The 24,257-nt window shown below is 40.6% G+C and overlaps 1 protein-coding gene across 3 annotated transcripts; it reads right to left on the bottom strand.

Moving 5' to 3' along the window:
• Window positions 1–47: 47 nt before the first annotated feature.
• Window positions 48–22,500, bottom strand: cnnm1 (cyclin and CBS domain divalent metal cation transport mediator 1). Of its 3 annotated transcripts, XM_072677981.1 has the most exons (10): window positions 20,981–22,500; window positions 10,680–10,823; window positions 9,829–9,969; window positions 9,485–9,654; window positions 9,061–9,160; window positions 7,596–7,741; window positions 6,908–7,127; window positions 5,506–5,610; window positions 4,204–4,314; window positions 48–3,042 (listed from the first exon to the last, which is right to left on the bottom strand). In XM_072677981.1, the coding sequence occupies exons 1-10, from the start codon at window positions 22,425–22,427 to the stop codon at window positions 2,963–2,965; spliced, it is 2,664 nt and encodes an 887-aa protein (XP_072534082.1). In that variant the 5' UTR covers window positions 22,428–22,500; the 3' UTR covers window positions 48–2,962. The 3 variants fall into 3 exon arrangements, with proteins under 3 accessions (XP_072534082.1, XP_072534083.1, XP_072534081.1); XM_072677982.1 differs by lacking the exon at window positions 4,204–4,314; XM_072677980.1 differs by lacking the exon at window positions 48–3,042 and having other exon boundaries at window positions 3,760–4,314.
• Window positions 22,501–24,257: the final 1,757 nt, after the last annotated feature.

The raw sequence follows: 24,257 nt of genomic DNA, 5'->3' as shown, positions 1-24,257 counted from the left end.
CTGACACATGCAGATCAAATTCCATTTATTGAGATGTGGTGTTATAAAATACCACATCAAGATCATCATTGTGTGTGCAGGTCCTTATACACATTCCAATAGAGTTCTCTCTTTATAAATAAGTGTTAAAGCAACATTACACACCCATAAACCACTGTTAACCGTCTTTACTGAGAACACATGGCAGGAAAGGCTTCACATACCCCACCTCCCCCCTCTCATGTACTGACTGTTTAAGGCTTTAACGTAAGCGTCATCAGAGTGTGTGTGAGGGCAGAAGGGATGCAGTGGATTTTGTGCTCCTCCAACTGATACTAGCTTAATCAGTGCTACTGCAAGTCCCTAGAGCCTGTGTGTGTCTCTCTGCGTATGTGTGCGTGTGTGTATGGAGGGGGCTGAGGCCAGACGTCAGTGCGCGTCACATGTTCCTTTGACTGCAATGCAGCAGTGTGATGCAAGAGTGCTGGCTTTCCCCCCTCCCTTTCTCTACTTTTCCTCCAGCTGCTGTCTCCAGCACAGCTCTCCTGTGCCCCATGTGCTCTCAGTAAAGCAAGGGTCAGCACACAGTATTGCACAATAGAACATGGGTCGATGTGACCTGAGTGCAGCAGCACCGCTGCCACTCACACTTCCAGCAAACAAGATGCCAAGCAGTCAGTAGAAAAAAGGGGCACGTTGATTATTACAGCTTTGTTATTGCTAAACATCACCATTATCCGAACTTTTTTAAGGGTATCACAGACGTGTGATTGCCAGCCTGAGTCGTGGTTTTTTTTTGGCTCTGTGCTGTACTGATGGAATCAGGTTAAGAACTGATTCGTAGCAGCTCAGAGGCAGTGCAGATCTCATGGATGTCTGTGCCTCGTGCAAACTTACCTCTTGATTCGCTATGCTCTGTTATCTACAGTATAACATACTGAGGCGTGCAGGAGGAGAAAGGAACAGGGGGACATATTCAATAAATAAATAAATCAACATAAAAGCAGTGCCTTTCATGCAACACATTGAGTCCCCCCATGTGTAAGTCCCATGCCACCCACCCAACCATTTGTACCCTGTCGGCAGGGATGAGCTTTGAACTTGGTTTGGTGTTTTGTCATGATTTTGGCATGCTGGTGAATGGATGGCAGTGATTACAAGAATGGCACCTTTATTAGCACTCTCAAAAATAAAAGTTCCTTACTGGCTCTTGGACGTACAGATCTAGAAAACACTTCTTATAGCTTTGGAACCTTTACGTTATGTGGAGGTTCTTCGCACTCACATCTCCTTAACTAACTGACTTCCATTGGAAGGTCAATTGAAGGACTAAAAATGGTTAATCTATGTCATTGCTCCAAAGAACCTTTTTTGGCATCTTTATTTTTAAGAGTGTAGACTTACTCGTTGATATAGTTTAAGGACAACCCCCCCTCCCCCCTTTTCTTTTTGATTTGAGTCACAGGAGCATAGCAGCATGCCTATGAATGTGGGCAGCATTCCCAGTGCAAAGGCCAAGGGTGGACAGGATACTATATCATAGTAAGCCATTCACTAACATAGCCATTATTTTTGAGCTTGGCTTTGGAAATGAGAGATTCATATACTATGAGTAAAGGCTTGTTATATAGAAAAGGGGTCTATAAAACATTTACGGTGTGGGACTATGACATTGAATACCACTTTCAAAATCTAAAGTGATACCTTTTAGTACTGATTCGTTCAAGTTTGTTCAAGATATGGCTTCCTTTTTTACAGCCTAACACTATTTATATTTTATAAATATAAGAGGATTCTTCTAAACAGCATTAAATATTTCAGAAAAGCATGCCGTAATATATATATATCTCTCTATATATATATATATATCTATATATATCTATACATGTATCTATATGTAGATTTACCCTCTAAACATAAAATCAGTTGACTGCATGTGCTTCGACCTTCAACCATCCTTAAAATATAAGCTAATGCTAATGCTCACAACTACCTGGATGTGGTCCAAAATAAGTCAACATTGTTTTTTATGAAATTAAGACAAGCAACTTACTTCATTTCCACCTCGTACCCATGGCAGAATATCTATTTGCCTGAAAAGTATATTATTAGTAGCTTGGTTGAAGGAAAATGTTGAAAAAAAAACATAAATAAAGAAAAACAGCAATATAAATATTATCTATGTGGCTAAGAGCTTGTAAAGAAGCTAATAGCACTTACCTAATATAGGCAGTTTCATTCACTTACCCTTATACTGATGAACATCAAATCAAAGGATTATCTTTCTCCCAAAGTGCTCCATTAATGTTAAATTCTCTTGATAAATTTCCAGGCACAGCCTAGCAAATATCTTCATATTAAAACGATAATGAAACAATAAACTAACTCATCAGTTAAAAAGAAATACTGAAGTATTACCATGTTTTCCAGACTCTCTCAGAAGGCTAGGCCTAGCTGTGGGTAAGATGGAGAACCAAGGCTTTGTAGGCTTGTGCTCATGAGCCTTGCCTGGACCAGAGGCTTGAGTGGAACCACCACAGTGACTGGAGATGACATCATCATCGTCATCATCATCATCATCATCATCTACAAATGCCTTCAAACTGTACATTGCACTGAAAAACGCTATGTAATACCTCAAAACATTAAACACAAGATAATGTTCGTGTCTAGAATCTTTGCTTTGCCCACATCCCAAAACTGGACTGGGTAGACTGAGTAGTCTTGTTGGTGCCTGAATGGAGACCATGTCCTGAAGTTTTTTGACCTCATAACAAAATATCCTTCAGTTGAAGAGCTTTTCCAACTCCCTGTTGAAATACAGAAGACAAGGTCTTAGGATCTTCTTTAGTGTCCTTCTCGGCACATTGGGCTCTTTTTCCCTTTAAAATGTCAGCCAACGCACAGTAGGAGACTGTAGGAGATTTCACATTTGTGGGAGTTTGTAGAAGTGCGAGAAAGGTGAGGGCCCAAGCACTTAGTGCTAGGTCTTCACCTGGGACTGTTCACAACTGTCCTCTATTGGTCTCTCCCCATCGCGTGACTTTTTCCTCTTTTTGTTACCTGGAAACAATAAACTACTGTTAGCCTCAAAGCTTTAAGCTCAGTCTGTTTTTTTCCTGCCATTATAAAGAATCACAAATTCACTTGAAACATATATATATATATATATATATATATATATATACATGCAGTGCACAGCTTATTTAATCGCCCTAGAAATGCATTGCCAATATAACAGGATGCTCTGGAGCAGCTATGCTTGAGCCTGAATGCCCAATGCCATCCGGTAGACAGAGGGGTATAAATCCCCGCAGCACTGGGCTGTGCAGCAGTGGAACCGACTTCTCTAGAGTGCAGTACCTCCAGCCAATACCTCATAAGGATAGGTTTGAGGGGCATTTTTTATCTATAACTAATCATCCAATATCAGTACATGACCTCACTAATTCTCTTCTCTTCTGTGTCCACTCACTGTCCACTAGTTGGTCACCCTTGTAGAAGTAAAGTCAGAGACAGAAGCTCATCTGTTGCTGCAAAGGTTGTGTTGATCATCCGCTAGTCCTTCATCCGTGGTCACAGGATGCTGCCCACAGGATGATGCCCACAGGATCCTGCTGGCTGGATCTCCAGCCAGCAGTGACACAGAGGTGTTTTAAAACTTACATCTTACATACCACCAATATGTCAGTGTCACTGCAGTGCTAAAAATAAATATATATACATATATACATTCCCATGATGAGCGTATGTACGCGCATGATCACAACCGTATATATTTTTGGTTTATTTGGCAATGCTGTTCATATTTGTCTCAATTAAATAAAGCATCCTGTTTTTGTTTTGTTTTTTCCATCCAGTGTGGTTTTCCAGCTCCGGTAGCAATGCAATGTCCTTTGATTTCAAACTTTTAAAAAGTAAGCATGATTGCTTGCAGCATATCATCTTTCTCCTGGATTTTGAATAACGTGTGTGAAATGTGTGAGTCAAGTTTGAGCGTGTGAGTGTCGTGTTTGATAAAGGAATGTGTGGGCTGCAGCAGAATGGTGGAACAGCACACCTCTGAAAGCCTGGCTGGTTGCTAAGATACAGCTGCCATCAGCAGTGGCACTGCAGACATACAGGGTAGTGACAGTGTGTGTGTGTGTGTGTGTCGGGGGGGGATGGGGGGGGATGGGGGGGTTGGTGCGGAGTGCAGGTGTGTGTGTGTGGGGGGGTGCTCACTTAGTTTACGCAGCAGCTTCTTGCCCAGTGTCTCATCTGATCCATTCAGAGAGTGGGAGCTGATCAGCTGAGAAGTGGACAGGCCCGTCTCCATAGGTATGGCCATAGAGTCTGAGAGAAAGGGACGCAAGGTCAATGAAGGGGTGATGACGGACTCTGTTCTGTTCTAAAATGTCGAATTTTAGCTCTAAAATCTGACTGGATGAAGTTTAAAGCCATTGTAAATACAGTCTGCATGATGTGTGACATCAGCTGACTTTTCTACATTTGCGGCAAGTTATTAAAAAACATTGCGCTGTTTATGGGATAAATTTTGACTATTGTGTTGCTTGGCAACCATAGCCAAATGCTCACAAAAGCACATTACTTGGTGAAAGAATGATTAAGAATTATTTTCTGTGGTTATTCTTAATACACTAAATTAAATAGCCTTGCCTTTTAAATAGCCTTAAAGTCTTTTAAGTCAATGTCCCTCTGGGCTTTCTTTTCTACTGTGTTCTGTTCTTTTTGTTGTCCCTCTGCTTCTTCCTTTGCATAGATTGATTTAATGATTCCCTGATTTAGTGATCCTGTTAACCTCCAGCCATAACAAGTGCTGTTGAGATGACTAGTAGTGTCTAGTGTCAACATTCCTGCATGGGTCATATAAACAGAGCCTGGAAGTCATGCATTTCCTCCTCCAGTGCCCTGTCAAACAGCCTCTCCACTGTTTGACAGTTCCAGTGCATTTACTAACGTCACAACAGATAGCCGGGATCATGCTCATACCAACCCCCTACTTTCGCAAAACAGGCAGTTTTTATCAAGTGCTTTTTAGTAACTAATGTGATGGCTTAAAGGTGCATCTGGTGGCTGCCATTACTAATGTGAGGGCAATAACAAGTACAACTAGTGACTGTCATCACTGCTGGCATGGTAAATGTAAAGAAATTCACCAGTATGACAGACTTAATGTTTCGAAAGTGGTTCATCAGGTCTTGTCATTTTTTGTCACTTCTTAAAGTAGACCAGATAGTCATACAGAGGATCTGATGTATCTGCACTACACTCCTTAAAATAGTTCCAAAATAGTTCTTGGCTTAATGGTATGGTTTAAGTGAAGAACCTTTATGTTACATGGAGGTTCTTTCAACCTTTTTCAGGTTCTTCACTTCACTTACACTTCCCATTCCTAATGCTGTTTTTTAAAAGAACCATCCAAAGAACAGTTCTTCTGGGAACTATGACATCTGTCCAAAAAAAACTTTTAAAGTGTATGGTTTGTTTATATAGAATAAGAAGATAGAAGTTAACGTCACCCACCACTTCCCTCTTTCTCTTCTAGACATTCAGTCCGCATGTAGGGGATCTCGTCCATGCGCAGGAACACAGAGTCACTCGGGCTCTTCTGCCCATCTGATTTACTCCCTACAGGGGGAGCCAGAGAGCAGTCTATCACACACTGAGAATTAAACACAAGATCAGCCACAATGTGTGCTGGCCAATGTCTATGCAGTACTTTAAGCCCCTTATAAAGTTGGTACATTTACCTTATAAAGTTAGGTACATTTACAGTACTTAGGTACAGAACATTTCTGTAAATGTCTTATGTCTCGGGCAAACATTAAGAATAGAAGCTGTACCAGTTATTTGATATGTTTTTTTTTTTTGTACCAGTTATTTGATTTAGTTACTTTAGATGTTCTCTAATCTTGTGTCTAAGATTAACTAAACTAGAGTAAGTTTGCCGATATCAGAGAGAATGCATCACCTGGTAAAGTCTAGGTACAATAAATGAGTTTTACATTTTTAATTTACTTTAAATTTAAATTAAACGTTTGGCTCTTTTATTTAGTCTCAATCTGATTCAATTTCACAGATAAGATGATTTGCATACAGCAACTGCCCTGCACACTGTTTCTGTGAGGTACATCCTTTTACAGCCAACAACTGTCACTGCCCCCATCACCACTGTGCCTTTAAAATGTCAGTTCATTTTATTTTCAGGAACACTGCATTAGCATTGGACATCTGTCACTGTTTCCAGAAATACACTCCAAATGGAACAGTTTAAAGGAGGAAGAGATGCTTTCAAGTAATCCTCAGATAGTGGAATAAAAAGAGCTGCATAAAAATATCTCTCTTTCAAATGTATCCCAAATTTCATACACGCAACTGCTCATTCTGGTGATACACTATATGGACAAAAGTACTGGGACACCTGCTATTTCATTGTTTCTTGCTAAATTATGTATTAAAAAAGAGTTTATCCTGCTTTTGTTGGAGTAACTGTTTCTACTGGGGCATTGCTGTGAGGATCTGATTACATTTAGTGAGGTCAGGATGTTGGATGATCACCACCCCACCTCATCCCCAACTCATCCCAAATCTACTGGATGGAGCACCATCATTTAGAAGAACACAGTTCCACTGCTACACAGCTCGTACCCCTCTAGCCCACGTCTGCCAATAGGTTCATGTTTATCTGCTCCAGAGAGTCCTATTCTATTGCCAATATGTCTCTACATGGACATGACAAGATCTGTGTCAGCAATGAGTACAACCTAAAGTAGCTGAGTGAGTTCATTAGAAGGGGTGTCCACAAACATTTGAACACATAGTGCATCTTATGAAATGTACAAAAAATGTTTGAGGAAAGAGAAGTATGGTTTCAGATACAGACCCTTAGGATCACTAAGAACTTGGTAAAGGCGACCACACTCACTGACAATGCGGTTTCTCTCGTTGAGTTTTGAGGTACTGTGGGGTTGTCTGAAGTGGTGTGTGTGTAGGTGGGAGCGGGTCAGGGGCAGGGCGATGCTGTTGGAGCGGGTCTCAGGGATAGTCGTTCTTTCGCCTGGGGCCTGCGTGTCAGCATCAGGTGTTTGAGGAGAGCTGTCCATCCGTGTGGCTGTCAGAGCATTCTGATAGTGGTTCCGTGTGATCTAAACGCAGGGTAGAGGAGAGAGCGACATTCATAGATGCACTTAAGAGCACAGCAACTATTAGCTGTATATTTGTCATGTACTGGAGTTAATAGGTGGTAGATAAGCTTAAATTCATACTTGAGTAAAACAATGAAATAATAACTCAAATAACAACTGTTTTCCAATAAAACTAATTGAGGATTAAAGAATGACAGCGGAACTTCTTAGTACATTCAGCGTCAGTGAGCATTCTGCTCAATAAAATAATCTAAAAAAAAAAACATTCATAAAATCAAGCAAAAACAATAAACGCAAGAAAGCAAAGAAATTGATGTGGTTTTGACAAGATTTTCAATGCTACATCCAACATTTTAGCTATTTTATTATTGATGCTAGAAACTGATCTTGTTTTTACTAAAGCAGACTGCTTAAGGGCCTGGATAAATGAAGCTCCCCTAGTGTGTGTGGGTGTTCTTAGGTGATAACCTTGATGATTTGCAGATCAGTGAGCTGGCGGACAGAGTAGTCTGGTAGGTAAGCCCCTCCACTAATGCTCAGCTGGCCCAAACTACCCCCGTGGATGGTGGTGTCAGAATGGTTTAGTCCACTGCTCCGTGATGGTGACCTGTGAACTGAATCGGACCAGTCACAACAGTGCATTACTCTTACTGTGAGAAATAGTGTTTCAAACTAGGGACAAACCTAATCCCTTAAACTGCAGGCAATTTGTAGCTTAAATTGCAGTTATGACATTGAGGGAGTGTAATCCCATGTACAGGCCCCAGCATGATTAAGGGATGCATTTCTTTCTTTTAGAAGAAGCTTTTCGACAAGTAAAAAAAGTATTGACTGGGAGGCTGGACTGAACATTATCTCTAAAAAAAATCAAACTTATGGGAATAAAAAGCATACTGTTACTTTCACAGAAACTTCAAATCTTTAAAATGGCAGCTTTACACGAACAGAAAAAACACTTTCAATGGAAAATCTTTTTATTCCAGGTCATTTTGCAGCATTTCTATTGGTCCATTTTGACTAAATGTAAAGGACAACTGCCAGATTCACATTATGTGAAAAAGTGAAAATGGCATTGATATGGGATATGTTCTGTACAGCAGTTGCTCAACATCCTTCTCATCCGGCCTTAAGCTCACGATAATGAATGTTTGATTATGTGTGGCTTCAGACTACGAATGAGTGATTCAGCAGGGACATCCTCTAGCATTCTTATGTCACACACGAGGGATCCTACTGGCTCTTGGATGCTCCCGAAGATGACATTTCCTATTAGTGAAAGCCGAATGCTGGACCAAACTAGTCCAGACAGCTCACACCGTCTTGTATGTGTGTCTGTATAAATATATATCATGTCTTCCCATGCCTGTGTGTGTGTGTGTGTGAGTGCACAATGCCTGTCTGTGCCGCTATACTCTAGAGCTTTACTTAGAGTAAGAGGAAAACAGAGAGAGACAAGAGGGACAAGTCAGCATTCAAAGCACATTCAAATTTAAAGCTCACTCATCTTGTGCTGAAACTACAGTAAGTAATAGCTGCAGCTCCAGGGCTATTTTGATATTTTCAAGAGTTTATGAGGATTTTAACGTTATGTAACAATGTGCCAATTTTACTCATGCCCAAGCAGGAGTCTGCCACTTACTTTAATTACTCCAGTGAGCTCCCATAAGATTTATACAGCCACTACACTTGTATTTGCCTGTCTTAATTATCTCTTATGTAAGGCAGGTCACGTCTGCACTCTCTACTATCAGCGTTTTCAGACGTGAATGCCTTCCAGTCTTTTTAATTGCTCATTAATTTTTCACTACAGCAAAACTCAAGAGGTTATAAGATAAACTCCAATTTCTGGAGAATAAAACGACTCACACCATAACCGTTTTTGCTCATAGATTCTCAGCTGCAGGGATACATATACTTCTGCTTAATAACATACCTGTGGGAAGGACAGACATGATGGCAGGCATGCCGTAGTAAGTGAAAGGACCATTTTCAAACTTCAGCCCTTCTTTACCGATCTCAACTTCCACTCGACCCTGCAAGAGGAGAAGAAGAACTCACTTTCAAGACAAGACAAACCTAGTGTCATTACAGTGTAATTATGTAATGCATATTCATTCACATTTCACATTGTAGATTATAGGGTCCCAAAATTGACTTTGGGCACCACTGATATTCACTCTGATGGATCCCCTTGTATTTTTCTAAAATATGTAGAATATCACTGCTGTCCAATGAAAAACATGTATCTCCATGTATCTCTGTTTTTAGGTTTCTCTGTAGCTATTTGTAGCTATGTGTTTTTTGCGTGACAGTGAAGATGTACTGATACTGTACAGAGATTGCTGTTTATTGTTTACCTGCAAAATCAGGACAAAATAATCAACAGGCTTGTTGCGCTGGTAGAGGTAGTACTTTGGTGATTTCTTGTTCTTCTCATCAAATTTCAGCTCCTGCACAACACTCGGGTGCTTAATGAGGCGCAGAAGGATCTTCTCTGAGAGGTGGGAAGGTTTAAAAGGCTCCACTTCTGAAAGGAGGGCACAATGAGAAAGAAGCTTGAGAATGACACAAAGATTTCTGGCTTCTACTGCAATATACATAGAAAAAATTTGATTGTATAATTAGATTTAAATTAGATTTAGATTTAGATTAGATTTGTGAGTGCTATACAGTTGGAGTACTGTTGTGCTGTGAGAGGTACCTGTAGCTAGAAAGCGGTGTGTAGCCAGCAGCAGCTGAGGAGACACCTTCACCTTCATCTCACTGTCAGATAACTTGAAAAGGGAGAAGTCTTGCTGCTTCCTCTCATGGTGAGACACTCGTCTCTTAGTGCGGTTATCAGCTACAAACACATAAGAATACCTTAAAAATGTCTAATGCTTCTAGGTCCAGTCAGCAATCTAACTTTCAGACATTGTTAAACATTAATGCGCAATTAAATGAAAAGTAAAAAAAAAAAAAAAGTCAATCAAGGCGATATTTTGTGGGGTTTAAATAAGTGTGATTTAATTCAAGTTGATTGAACATCCCCTGACTCACGTTAAGCTGTACATAATATGTACCATACTATGATGCACATTTACATGTACATTTACATTTAAGGCATTTAGCATACACTCTTTTCCAGAGCGATTTACAAAAGTGCTTTTTGTAGGAAATTAAGGAAATTTAAATGTAACAGATTTTAAATATTAATGGCATTCCCAGCCCAATAGTGCCCAGTTTGAGTATTAATTGTTTACAGACATGTCCTCTCCCAGGAAAATATGAAAGACAATATTCAAAGGAGCGTCAGTGAATCAGTGAATTGCATTCAAAATAAAATTTTAAATAACACAAATCATCCAAAATCATCAGATGTTAACCTAAAGCCACTGTCTGGACAAATATGGAAAATAAACATCACTATTCTGTTGAAACATTCCTAATACAGGCCTTATTTTTTATTGACATGTTTTTTTTTTAACAAAGTTGAAATTTTATAAAATGCTTCATTTCACATGTTTTATTAAAGAAAGAACTGTACTACTGTATAAGATCAAGCATACTTACTGTACAGATCAGTCTCATCAACAATCTCTGACTTGATGATCTCTTCAATAACATCCTCTAAGGTTACAATGCCCATGACTTCATAGAAAGGGTCCCCTTCTCCCTCGTTGTTGACTCTCTGCACAATAGCCAAGTGGTTTTTCCCTTGACAAATACAAAAGAAGTCTTACTAAGATTTGTAGCTATAATGTCAGACACAGTTAAAGAAATGTCCGGGCAGTCAAAAATACAACTGTTAATAAATGAAATGATAGTTGAATTATTCTCTACACTGCTATTAAACCAAAACTGCAAATTATAAGGGGTCATGTCTAGTCATGTATATTGTCTTATGCAAAGGTTTGGCATTCCTTGGCCAAATGACACATTTTGTTTATGAATATCAATATAAAGACAATACACAATATTTGTAGCAAATCATATCGTTACTATTTGTCTTTACTCATAAAAAACAAATAATAATAATAATAATAATAATAATAATAAACAATATCATCAGGATGGGCAAATGTTTTATGCTCTCTAGATACTGCAAAGGCTCAAATATTTTTTTCAAGGTTTCAGACTCAGACTAGCAAATCAGGCCTGGTGCACGTTACCAGCTGTGATTGACTCTCTGCTGAATCCAATTTCCAAGCTTTAACAATTTTCTGACTTTATTGCAATAATACATAAAACATAGGCTTTTAGAGTAGTTTAAAATTTGATAATGACTGTATTTGATGGCCACAATGCAGGGGAAAGCTGTAGAAAGATAGCTTTCAGCTTGTGGTTTTTTGCCAGATATGTTTGACTTACTACAGAAACTTCTCAATTAAATAAAAAAAGACAAATGTGTAATTAGACAAAGGTGTAAGGGTTCCCAAACTATTGTTTATACAACTTTTTTTGGCAAATGAAAAGTAAATGGTCACTATTTATTAATGGCGTGAAGCATGCCAATTTGTTTTTATTGCAGAAGAAGAGTCTGAGCCTGAGGAATCTCATCAGTGGTGAATCATATGAACGGGATTAGCAGCCACAGTTCAGACGTCTGAAGACTCAGACTTGCCCTTATGTAAACAGTGGTGGAGGGTTATGCAATGGGGTTTGGAAAGCCTGTCTCCACTGTCAGGACTGACCACAGCACTGCCACCAACAGTGCACCCTCCCCTCCCCAGCAGAAATCTGCTCTTTTTAATGTGCTCGCAAAATTGCTGACTGAATGTTCCAGCTGTCAGGAGTAGTTAAGAGGTTTCTTTCATTTCCAGTCTACTTCGAGATTGCCCCTTTCAGTATGAAAATCGTCTCTCTCACGAGCGTCCACTTGATCTGTTTCTCAAAAATACTGGAACAATAATGCAATCATTTCAAAGGCCATGCACAGAATTACCTAACTCTACTGAAATACACACACAATCCCAGGCTGCCTCTGGAGAGCATCAGATGGCCAGATTTGGAATATCATTTCACACAGAGAGGATTAAGGGATATAATCCGTACACTTTGACCTTAGAGCAGAAGAGAGCACATGAAGTCTGACCGATTGATTGAGTTTGAACTGAACAGTCCTCATGTCTGGAGTGCTGTGCTGGTCTGACCCATGCAGGACAGTGCTCCTGAATGTAGGTGGATGTGCTGGACGATGCACTGCTCAGCCTTTAGCTGCAGACCTTTAGGAAGCTGCATTACATCACTGCACTATTATATAATGTGTGCACACACAGACACGCACACAGCCCAAGGGAAGCTGAGTCCACACGGATGCCCCTGTGATTCCCTCTGCTGCTGTGCCAGCAAATGAGCTCCTTAAGGCTGACAGCAGCCTGGGCATGTGCCTCTGATGCTATATTAAGCATCGGAGTACAAAAAAGACAGGAGAGAGTGCAGTAATATAAATATTAATGTCTGTTCATGAAAAAAAAGAGAACGAGAGACAGATAGAGCTACAGATGAAGGGTAAATACTGTGCTGCGTTGTGCCAAGCACTGTGTATGCTTTTATGTTTTTGTCCAAATAAACACCATATGGAGATGCTTCATCTGTGAATTTCATTCCACCTCATTAATGTACCGTAGTTCAAGATAATAAGCATAATGAGATCAGGAATAACTTTCTATTGTTTTTTATGCATCTCTTGAGATACACAACGGGAGGAAAAATGTTACTTACACATAAATAGAATTTATTCAGTCTTGAGCTTAGAAGTGCCATACTTGCACAAATGCTTTTACTGTTTACTGATGAAGTCTTCATAGGAAATGAGCCCAAGGTGACTGCAGTTAGGGTCCAACACTGATAGAAAACCTGTAATTGAACTTGAACTTGATATGAATTACTGTTGTCATTTGTGTTAAGGGCTGAAAAACTGTGTAATATCCCCTAAACCTCTCCAAAGTTAATTAAGTTAGTCTTAACAGACTTTTAAGACAAAATTCAAGACAAAACAATGGGCCATTCGAGAGAGGACAGGTGATGTACACTGATGAATGTACTGCAGTATGCTTTGACCATAACTATGAACTTTTTTGCCAATATTTTAATATATGTTAGTATAAAATGGAATGTAAATGATCTTTCAAATGTTTAGCAAATAGCTAAGACTTCACTGAAATTTCAGTGTCCATGAATTTCTGATATCTGAAATGTGTGCATTTAGGTTGCACTAAAGAATGCTTTTATTCCCTGTTGTGGAAAAAAAAAAAAAAAAACAAGCAACAAGGCCTAGTCTGCAGTGGCCATCACAGGTAGCTGTCCAAAAAGAAAATGCAGGTTGTGAAACACTGTAGAAAATGTAGGTTGTGAAACACTAAATAAAGTGTATCTCCCCTGCCGATACTCTGACATCAATTTCAGATAACCTATATTTGAGGCTGAGGTAACTCAGACAAACAGTACCTCAGTCTAGCTTTCTGCTTTTAAACCTTAATCTGTTTCATAGTGTCTAATAACAGAATTAATATGCAGCTTACTAATAGCTGTATTTTTAACAGACTGCGTTCCACCTTACATAATCCATGAGAGGGGCTGGGGGATGATGTGTTCATGTCTGGAACCTCCGGGTATATTCTGGTTTCAGACTGTCTTTCAGACATTCAGTCTTTTCTCAGTTCTACCCAAGTAGCAATAACAGCGATTGCTATGTTCTCTCCTCTGTCATGCACACAACCCTCATCTTTCACAACGGATTCAGAACCAGATTTAGACTTGCATAAGCTCTGAAATGCTCACTTGATCTACACATCACTTCTGATACTGGAATTGACAATAGTTAAAGAGAACACTTTAACGTAATAAATAGTTACAGTTTCTAAAGTACAAATGTGATCGATCAGTATTTTGAAATCACACATTAACTGATACATAAAAAACCCTGGGCCTAGTCAAAGCTTATTCCACTGGTTTCAGCTTGAGTGTACAGTTTTAAAAAGAGATGTCCAGGTGCCGACCAGTGTCCTTGCACTGGGGCTAGTTTACAAATTTTTACCAGATCAGGCATCTTCGTTTAAAGCATTTTAAGTGGAATCCAGTTCTGATTCTTTATTTTTTTATCTAGGAAACCCTTAGTATCTTAGGGGAAAATCAGTGGAACAGTTCCCCTGAACCCTTCGCAATCTAATTCTTTAAGTACAAAGATTTTAAGATATCTGTAATTTTCCAGATATCTGCTATTTTAAGTTGAATCCAGTTTAGAATCTTTGTTTTTACCACTGTGTTCTACCAGAGCACCCTCTAGTGTCCTCTAGGAGCCATTAATGGCTCACAACCCGCAGTGAGGAGTGTTTTTTTTTTTTATATAAAGTATCAAATGTTTAGACGTCTACAATGTGGAACTATTTTACAGTGGAACATGAAAACGTAATGTGATATATGTGGTTCTAGTGCCTGGGCTTTGGGGTTTCAACCACTTTTCCTCCAGACATTTGTCTTTTTTTTGTGTAAACCACGTCTGGTTAGAAACAAAAGTACTCTGCGGTGGAAGAACCATGCAATCTTGTTTGGTTTTAAACAGCTGAACTGTGCTGTGATTTTGTCATGTTTCTGCTGTAGATGTCCTGTATGTGCTCACAGATGTGCTGCTGGACAACTTTTTTTTAAGTGATGTTAAAGTGAAACATATCCATATTAGGCAGCACTGCTGTCTCTACTGTTTAGATTTTTTTAATCAGTCATGTGATGTAAACAGGAAGCACAAACGTCAACTAACTATACATTTTTCATCAACATTATCAATAACAGATCAGTCGTTGTAGGTGTACATCAAATATTTATTTGAGCACATGTAAATTCAGTGCGTAAATGCAGCTGTTACTACTGTAATGCCTCTAGAGCTGTTACTACCCGTCTTTAAACATTTTGAAGATAGAAGCTTTAATGTTACTTATGGTTTTATAATGTCTACATTTCTTAGTGTAGTCTATAATGCACTTTAATGCATAGTACTAGTCTATAGAAGCCTATAATGCACAGTATTAGCAGTTGCCACTTTTTAATCCTCTGTTATTTAATCCCCTCAGTGTTCTTTGCAGTCAGTGCTTTTAGAATTTCTCCAAACATCAAGAAAGAAGAAAGTCATCTTGTCTCATCAGTCTTTTTACAGTCATACACATGCACAAGGTGGTGCACATGCATCCTTGATCTCTTTTTGTGCTTGTCGCAAAGAGTACCATTCAATTGTGAAGAGTGCAGGGGAACTGTTCTACCGAATTTCCCCTGGGATACTAAGGGGTGTCCTAGATTCCACGCTTGACAAGTTGCATGGCTACGTGGCCCCATCTGATTTCTAAGTGTCTTTTATATGGTATGTTTAGGGAAAATGAAACATATAAAGATCTCACTTCAATCAGCCTCCAGAGATAATTATATAGACCATCTCTAGTGAGGAATGGAGCTTGATGTTGATATTTTATGTTCCTTGGGTGCACACTTTCATCTTGAGCCATCTCCTTCTGGTGTAGCAGAGTTCATTTTTATTTAGAGTTATTAAGACTCAATGGCTACCTTTGACTGCCATGGTCAGCATGCTCACTGTATGCTTGGGTCAAACCATTAAATGGAAGACTGACTGCATTTGACACTCCATGCCATCAGTAGAACATTCCCAATCAGTTGTTGAATGTTGAATTTGCAGTAATTAAAGGTTAAAGGTTTCCCCATTGATTTATGACCAGCTCACTTATCCAATATGTTGTTTCATTTGTTTGACTGTTCATATTGCATTGTTCCTTTAGCCTAACAAGATCTAACGACTAATACTGATTTCATTTGTGCTTACCTTACCAGTGCTTAGTATAACCTCTGGTGTGGAGGCAAGAAGATGAATATAGACATAATTACAAGATTACAAAATTGGAACAATTAACTCATTTTCTCATTCTGTGTGCCTCTGATAAGGTGGGTGGACTTCCTGTAATTATTTGCGATAGCAGCGTTCCGCAATGTAGAAAATTGGTCTCAAAGAAACATTTTTTGTACTACCAAAAATAACAGACACAATGAACTAGACATGAACCACTATGAACCAAAGACCTAGCTTTATTTGTTTCCCAGTGGTTCCTTATCTACTTCCTAATTTCTTCTACTTTTAGCTGTTTCATATTATGAGCCTGCATGTGTTTCTAGTTTTTGGTTAGGGATTTGCCCAAGTTAAGTCTGTCCACCTGTGCTTTGACCCCGGTCAGTCCTGACTGTGTTTTTCGGAAATGCCCTAATTAAGCAAGCTTGTGCTTGCATTTTGCCATCTCTGCTCCCAGCTGTCAGAGTAGTAAAGAAAATCCCAAGAGTTACTCTTTAAGCCCCATAAAGCGGTTTAAACTTCCCCTTATTCCAGATGGTACGATTTAACAGCGTAGTTTTAGCTAATAAATTTACTAATTTACTAATTAATAATTTACTGAGTTTTACAATGTGGCACATTGAAATAATATGGAACAAACGAGAGTCGTTCTGTTTTTACTATTTTTGTAATATCAGCATGAGCCCTGCTGCATTATTCAACATTATTTGTCTTAAACATTTTCTTGCTTAGGGTTTTCTTCTTTTATTTATTTTCTTCTCCTCTTTCTCATAGATGTAACATCATAAGTGACAACATTAAAAAAAGTTACACTGTAAAAAGTTACACTTAAAAATGAAAACAATTTCATGTGGTAACCAGGAATTGAACTGGCTTTTTTTCAACTCTGATACATATTTGAAATCAAATAATGTTTTGTTCAATGTATTTATGTATTTGAGTTGAATAAACCAAGTGCAATTCTAATAGTCCATTCAACACAGGGATGAGCCACTAAGCTAATATATATTTGACAGCAAATTTCTCACAAGGTCTCTCTGAAGGACCACTGCAGATTCACCCACAGAGTCTTGCAATACCACAAACGAGATGACAGTTTCACAACACCAGAACAAACAAAAGCTGAGTGTATATGTCTGCAGAGCCACAAACATAATACCTTGGAGCACAGAATTTCCTAATATTTGCATTACGAGTGTAGGAATAACTTCTTGCTAGCTTTGGAAAGAAGCAGCAGTTTATTTGGCAAGCACGGAAACTCATACATGAGTAACTTTGTGCGTAAAACCTATGCATCATGAAGTAGGCGATTCATGTTGTAGTTGAGTCAGAGTATGCTGGCATGGAAACAAGGGCATAAATTAACAAGTGTTTTCACATACGACTCATGCAAACATCTTGGCTTATTACAGGGTTTTAAACTAACTAAGACCCCAGACTGCATGTAAATGTAGCTGAAGATCTGGCTGATTTATTGACAGCCTCAGAGAATGCACTAATCTATACTACGCAATCATTTGTGTACTTTGTGTAGGAGGCGGTCACAAACTGCTTAATTTGCTGCATATAGAGATTGGTTTTGGAATGCCATCAGCTCCTATCAGCTATCACTTTGACCAATTTTGCATCCAGATAATCTGACAAAAGAAGCTTAGTGAAGCTTAATGAAGTGCAACATGTCACTCTGAGATGACAATGTGATTGATTTCAACAAACTGCCATGGAAACGGTAATGTTAAACACTTAAACACTGATATGCAAAGATATCCAACTTCTTACCAATATACAAAGGCTTTTTGAATAACAGATCTGTAGATTTTGAAGAGATGAATTTACTTTACTTTTGCCTAATGTGCAGCACTGACTGCAGCCGGAGACATCTAATCCCGTAAACACAGGAAATGCCAATCAGTATGTCATGCTCCACTGAAGCCTGCTGTGTGGCCACCTCCTTAATTTGACCGAAAAGGTTGATCTTGAATATTTTATGATTTCCCCTATATCACTCCCACTGGAGGCAATGGGGTGGTGAGTAGGGGGGGTTGTTTCAAAGGCTGAACATTGGGAGGCTCAGTCTGGGAGAGAGTGTCTTCTTCCTCTTCTCCAACCTCTGCCCTTTCTCAGCATATGGCCCCAAGCTGCGACACTGATTAGGAAAAAAGGTCATTGCTGCAGCTTAATTTGCCCTGATGTTTCTGCTCAGAGAGGCATTCAGTCCTTTCCAAATACATGAAATCCAAGCTAGTAGTAAGAGACATCATAAGAATAGTATTGCCTGCTGTGACAACACTGGTGTTACACAGTGCTAAATATTTACATATAAAGGTGTGCGGCTTAGAAAAATGTGCAATACATGAGTTTACTATAGGTAATGCATGACTGTTGTACTGGTGCAGCTTCTATTGCACATAACTGTACTTTCATTTATTTGTTTATTTATTTATTTATCGGAGTGTGGTTGAGCAGCTCCACTGCTTGCTGAATTTCTCAATGACACAGCACTGCATCAGTTTCTGCACACAGATCTGAATGGCCTGCTGTTACATAATAAATGCTGGATTTCAGTTGTAAACCCCAAAGCATGAATTTCTGCCAGATGTCGAAGCAGATCAAATCTACTTCTAGCCACAATGTAGAATCCAGATGGAATGATACCCATCATTACTTTCCACTCATCAGTGCATATTAGTGTCCTGTCCCTTTAGATTACATTTGTTGATTTGAGGTTTGCCTATGAAAAAAAAAGTGCTGAATATTTGATTCTTTGGCTGATAGCAACTCATCATGATGAGGCTGAAAATTGCTGTTCTCAACACTTAGCTTTATTATTCTGATTTACTATGCAGCCGGTGCCACATCTTAGTATGCAGCATCAGCATCAGCACAGTGAATCAGTCCATATCAACCAGTGGAAAGGAATTGTGAAATGAACATGATATATTACTTACTGCAGATGCAGTTGATCGGCCAAGACGTGTTTAGTATCTGATGTAGGCCTCTAGTTTAGAACAGGAGATTTAGAGTTAGACTAGGCTGCTAACAAACACTGGGCTTAGACTGTCACCAATCTCGTCTCGGTAAACACAACCAAAACTCTTCATTTATTTGCTTCAGCATTTAAAGGTGTCCTAAATGTTGTTCTCTGATGTATAAATAGTAAGTATCTGATTTTCTTTGGTGCGAACAAATGCCCAGAGTGGTGCGGTGGTGGCTCAGCAGTTGAAGCACCAGGTTATTGATGACAGGGTTGTGGGTTCAATACCCTGGCTCAGCAAGCTGCCTCTGTTGGGCCCATGAGCAAGGCCCTTAACTCCCTGGGCACTACATTGAGGGCTGCCTACCACTTTGGGCATGTGTGCTCACTGCATGGGTGAAGGGCAGAGGGCAAATTCCATCTGCGTCCAACACAAATGGTTTGTCTTTTAGATGCCCATTAAAAATACTGTGATTTTAGAGTAAAACACACTCATTTTCTTTTCATGGGGGGCTTGTGGAAAAGAATACTGAGCTCTGTGGCTCACTGGTGCAGGTCACATTGCATAGAGCAGCATAACATCTCAAGCGGATACTGTTGTTGTCCTCTCTGTGTCTTTTTGATGTTCTCTTGGCATGAAGTGTGGTTAGCTAGCTAAAGAGATTGTACACTGTAAAAATGTATAGTTCCTCTAGGTTTCTCCAAGATCTCAAATGTCACCTCAATGCTCTAGGAAGTGCCTGTAAGAACCTTTAAGATTCCTCAGCATGAAATTTGGTTTCTCAAACATCTATTAACTTCTATTAAGGTTCCTAGAGGATCTTTAGGCTACCATGTTCCAAAAGGTTCTTTCACAATTTCAAATTGAAGAATCTCCAAAAGTTCCTCAAACATCTTGCCCTTTTAACATTGTTACAGCTGTGTTTTTTTAGGGAAGGAACATTGGAAAGATAACAACTGGTCAGCTAGGCATGTAGCCTAGCACTGATACCTTCTCACTTCTCCAGTTTGAGTGACACTTCTGCTTACACTGACACTGTGGTTACAAGGCCTGGATTCCGTAGAACCCAATTGTTTTTCTTGAACTAGTCTTGAGATGATGTTCAGCTCTGTTCCAAGTATCAGCAAAACCATATTGTGGTTGTTGCATTACATCACGTCACAGCTTTAGGGCTATAAGGGTTTTCGCTAGTGGGCAGAGGGTATGTACATTTTGAGGCTGTTGTGTAACAGTCTTGAAAGGGAACCTATTTTACATTTTCTGTTTGGTTTACGCTGGATTTTCTTTTCTACAAAGACACAACAGCGTTTGAGGTTCACGGTAGGTCGCTCCTGATTATTCAACTTTGCCGTGGTAAGTAGAGTTTTCCATTCTAGGATGTGTTCAAGCTAAAATTAGAATAGTTACTCAAAATAGCTGCCACCACTCAGCTCTGCAGAGACCTTTATTTCTGTTCTACAGACTAAAGCACCTCGATTTTTCTGTGCAAAACTAATGAATGTCTAAATACATTTTGGGTGATCTGAGAGATGCTGTTGGGTGTGTGTGTGTGTGTTTTTGGTGATCCAATTAGTCCAGTGTTTATTTGCAACATTAGCCTAACATCTCCAGTTCTAAACTCAAGCAGCAAACATCATCTTTGCTGGTCATCTTTGTCTGTTTGCAAGAGAACCATTCTATCATGAACCAAGAACCCTTTAACCAAAAAAAACATTCAAATAAGTAGTTGTGGTTCTGTAGTTGACCATTGCCTTTACTAAAGAGTTCTTTCAAAGCCCCTTTTTAAGGGTTTATGGTGCAACCAATGATTTGTTTGTGTGTGTGTGTGTGTGTGTGTGTGTGTGTGTGTGTGTGTGTGTGTGTACTTTCCATTATCACATTTTCCATTGTGTGTGTGTGTGTTGTGTGTGACCTGGGGTTTGTATGGGGGAGAGTATGGGGCAACAGATGGACTCAAATTGAAAGTGGTCTGCAGCTCTGGAGGGTCTCTTTGGAGAATCTGGTGTGTGAGAAGCTTGCAAGTACGCTATTAATAAGTTATTGGTGCTTACCTTTCTTGAACTGCTCAAGCACTGCATCCAGCTTGGTGTCGTTAAACACACAATGCAAAGGGTGCTTGTAGAACTGAGTGATGGTTTTTAGAGGGGTGCAGTCGTCTGGATCCACGAAGGCCAGGTCTTTCACAAACAGAATGTCAACAATGTTGGACCTCTCGTTCTCAAACACAGGGATCCGAGTGTAACCACTCTGCATGACATCGGACATGGTGTAGAAATCCAGGATGGCGTCAGAGGCCAGCATGAAGCAGTCGTTCAGCGGGGTCAGCACATCCTCGACCGTTTTGGTCCTGAGTTCTAGGGCCCCTTGAATGATGTTGAGCTCCTCTTTCACCAAGTCATGATAGGGGTCTGTGACGCGCAGCATTGCCAGTAACTTTTCGCGAGTGTAGAAGTTGCTTATTTCTTGGTGTAGCATGTTGTCCAGCAGCTTGCTAATGGGGTATGTGATGGGGAAAGTCACGAGCATCAGCAGTCGCGTCAACCAGATAGTCTTGGAGGCTATCGCCAGGCCGTGCCTGGACGCCACGGAGTGCGGGAAAATCTCTCCAACGAAGAAGATGAGAAAAGTGCAGGCTGCGGTGGACAGAGGAGTGAGCCCCAGGATTTGGCACATCCAAACAACCAGGAATGTGTTGGTGAGCACGTTGCACAGAACCAAGGTACAGAGCACGTAGTTGCCGTGCTTGCGCACAGACTCGATCTTCCGCGCGTACTTCTGCTCCTTCTCGGTGCCGCTGTTTTGGAGCACTTTGAGCTCCACCGGGTCGAGAGCGAGCATGCTTATCACCAGCCCGCTAAAGAGCGCCGACAGCGCCAGCAGCAGCACCGACAGGGTCGCTTGCAGCCATCCGTCCGCGTGGGGTGGTCGCTCGACCACAGCGAGCCAGAAGTCCCGCGTCCTGAAGTGCTCCCACTTTGCCCCGTCGAAGGCACACATAGAGTAGTATTTGATCTTCTCACCTCGCCGAAGGTCTTTGGCGAGCAGCTCCACCAGGATGGAGTTCTGGCTGGAGGCAGATTTGAAAGTCCCGAGCAGCTCGATGTCAGAGCTTCTTGCGCGTTCCTCGACGCATAGGTTCCGCTTCGGGTGGACCTGCCCCTCTCTGCCTGGTTCGGGTTCTTCGATGAACGCGATCCACGGCGCGGTTGCAGCATCGGCTCTGCCACTGACAGTTCGGTTGAGCCTCTGCGGAGATGCTGCATAGTACACGCGTAGCACGAAGCGCGTACCCTCGGTCGCCTTCAGCACCCCGTCCTCCACGGACAGCTCTTTCCCCGTGTCCTCCGGGCGGAAGCCCAGCAAGCCGAGGGCCGGTGTCGGGAAATCTGAAGAAAAGAGCAGAAGCAGGGGCAGCAGCCATGGTCCCGGGATGCGGAGCGGGAGGAAAGCATCCGCAGCATCCGCAGCCATGATGCTGAGTGGGTTGTAGAAGGACATTGGCGAGCCGTGTCACGTGGCGAGAGAGAGCGAGAGGGAGAGAGAGCAAGCGAGAGAGAGAGAGAGAGCGCTCTCTCTCTCTGTCTCTCTCTCTCTCTCTGTCTCTCTCTCTCTCTCACACACACACACACACACACACACAGAGTGATGCCAGCAGGGTAACAGCTGGAGTGGCGAGTAAATTGTACCAATTGGAGAACCCCTAACGGAGCACGCTAAAATTACACTGCAATGACGTCATGTCATTTTGCTGTTTGCGCGTTTTGGGCTGATTCAGGCTTATTTACAATAAGCAAAGGGTAACCCTTTGCAGTGACTTTCACAACATTACACCTGCAATACACACCACGATTAGGTTTGAATCTGCATATTAGCTAAAGAATAAAGCAGCTTCATCTTAGAGACACTTAATTAACCCACTGTTCAGCTGTAAGAAGATGCCGCACGTTATAATCACTATCAGCCTTTTCATGAGAGGAACGCGTTAAAACACAGAACTGTAAATTCACTTTAATAAGAGAATATTGGGGTGAGTTTAGTGTACTGGGGTGAGGGGTGACAGCTTCGATGAACTATTAGTAAGCCTTTAAGGCTGGTGTATCATTAAGTTGTTAAAAAGTGCTTCATGAGCTGAATGGGCTGTGCTAGAGGAGGTGCAGTGCAGGTGGGCTTTCCGCACGCGAGTTGGGAAACACTGCCATGGGTGGGAAGGTTCAGCTTGCTTTACAGCGGATAAGGGATAGGAGCTGTGTTTCCACTAGATGGCAGTCTTGTCTCGGGCCAGAATGGACTACCATTGAGCCGTACTGGAATAGCCATTTTCTTCATCCATATTTAGATCCAGTCTAATGCAAATGTTTAGGCACCCCTGCTCGAATTACTGCTGCTGATTTTCTCTGTAAAAATAAATACAATATATAAGATCAGATTGTCTACAAAAGCAAAATTCTGCACATTCTAAGTCACATTTACTGTTTAGTAAATTTAAACATAATCATTAAACATTGAAAATAAATAATAAATGTAGCGTGAGCAAAAGTAATAGCACATGTTGTTAAATTGGTCAATTCAGAAATTATACAATTCTGCTCTATAATAAGAAGAAAGTGTTTACATCTAAATTTCATGTGGAGTATTTCTTTATCTATACTAAGATTAATCAATACATTGTGTCATTTGGACCGGGGCGCACAAACCTTTGCATAAACCAATAAAAACAACAGAAAACTGTGCACTCTTGTTTCATGGGGACATTCATTCACCGAGTACTTCTTGACCCCCCAGGTACTTTCCAAAATGTTGACCTGTGCAACCATGAGAGACAATATCAGTAATATAGACCACGAATTCATTATCCATTATCTTTTTTTTTTTTACCATATTTATTAACGAACAGGAGAGATCAGGTCCTCTGTGCTAAAAGACAGAAAGACAGACAGCTCTGGCCTAATTCGAGAAGTTCATGGTTGAGGGATAAAACGCGTGGTCGTGAAAGTGGTTATTTAACAGCACCGGGAGGGACACTGATGCTCGGGAGGGACACTGATGCTCGGGAGGGACACTGGAAGCAAAGCCACGCTATTTATCATAAGTCCAGGACCCGTCAACAACTCCTGGACTGATTAACTGTGTTGAATATAACGGACGGGGACCGCAGAGAGGCAGTGGGAACACACTGTACTGCATCATTTGAGCTCTGTAGAGAGTAAAATCGACCCCTGCCTGTGTAGAGCTTTGGCTACATAACTGAAGTGTGCTCGTTATACCCGTCTGTTCAGTGTCACCGCCACGCAGTAAATCAGCCCACAAACTGAAGACTTTTCTTTCTCC

Source organism: Salminus brasiliensis, chromosome 4, assembly GCF_030463535.1.
Source record: "Salminus brasiliensis chromosome 4, fSalBra1.hap2, whole genome shotgun sequence".
Taxonomy (NCBI): domain Eukaryota; kingdom Metazoa; phylum Chordata; class Actinopteri; order Characiformes; family Bryconidae; genus Salminus; species Salminus brasiliensis.
This window is presented reverse-complemented; position numbering and strand designations above follow the sequence as displayed.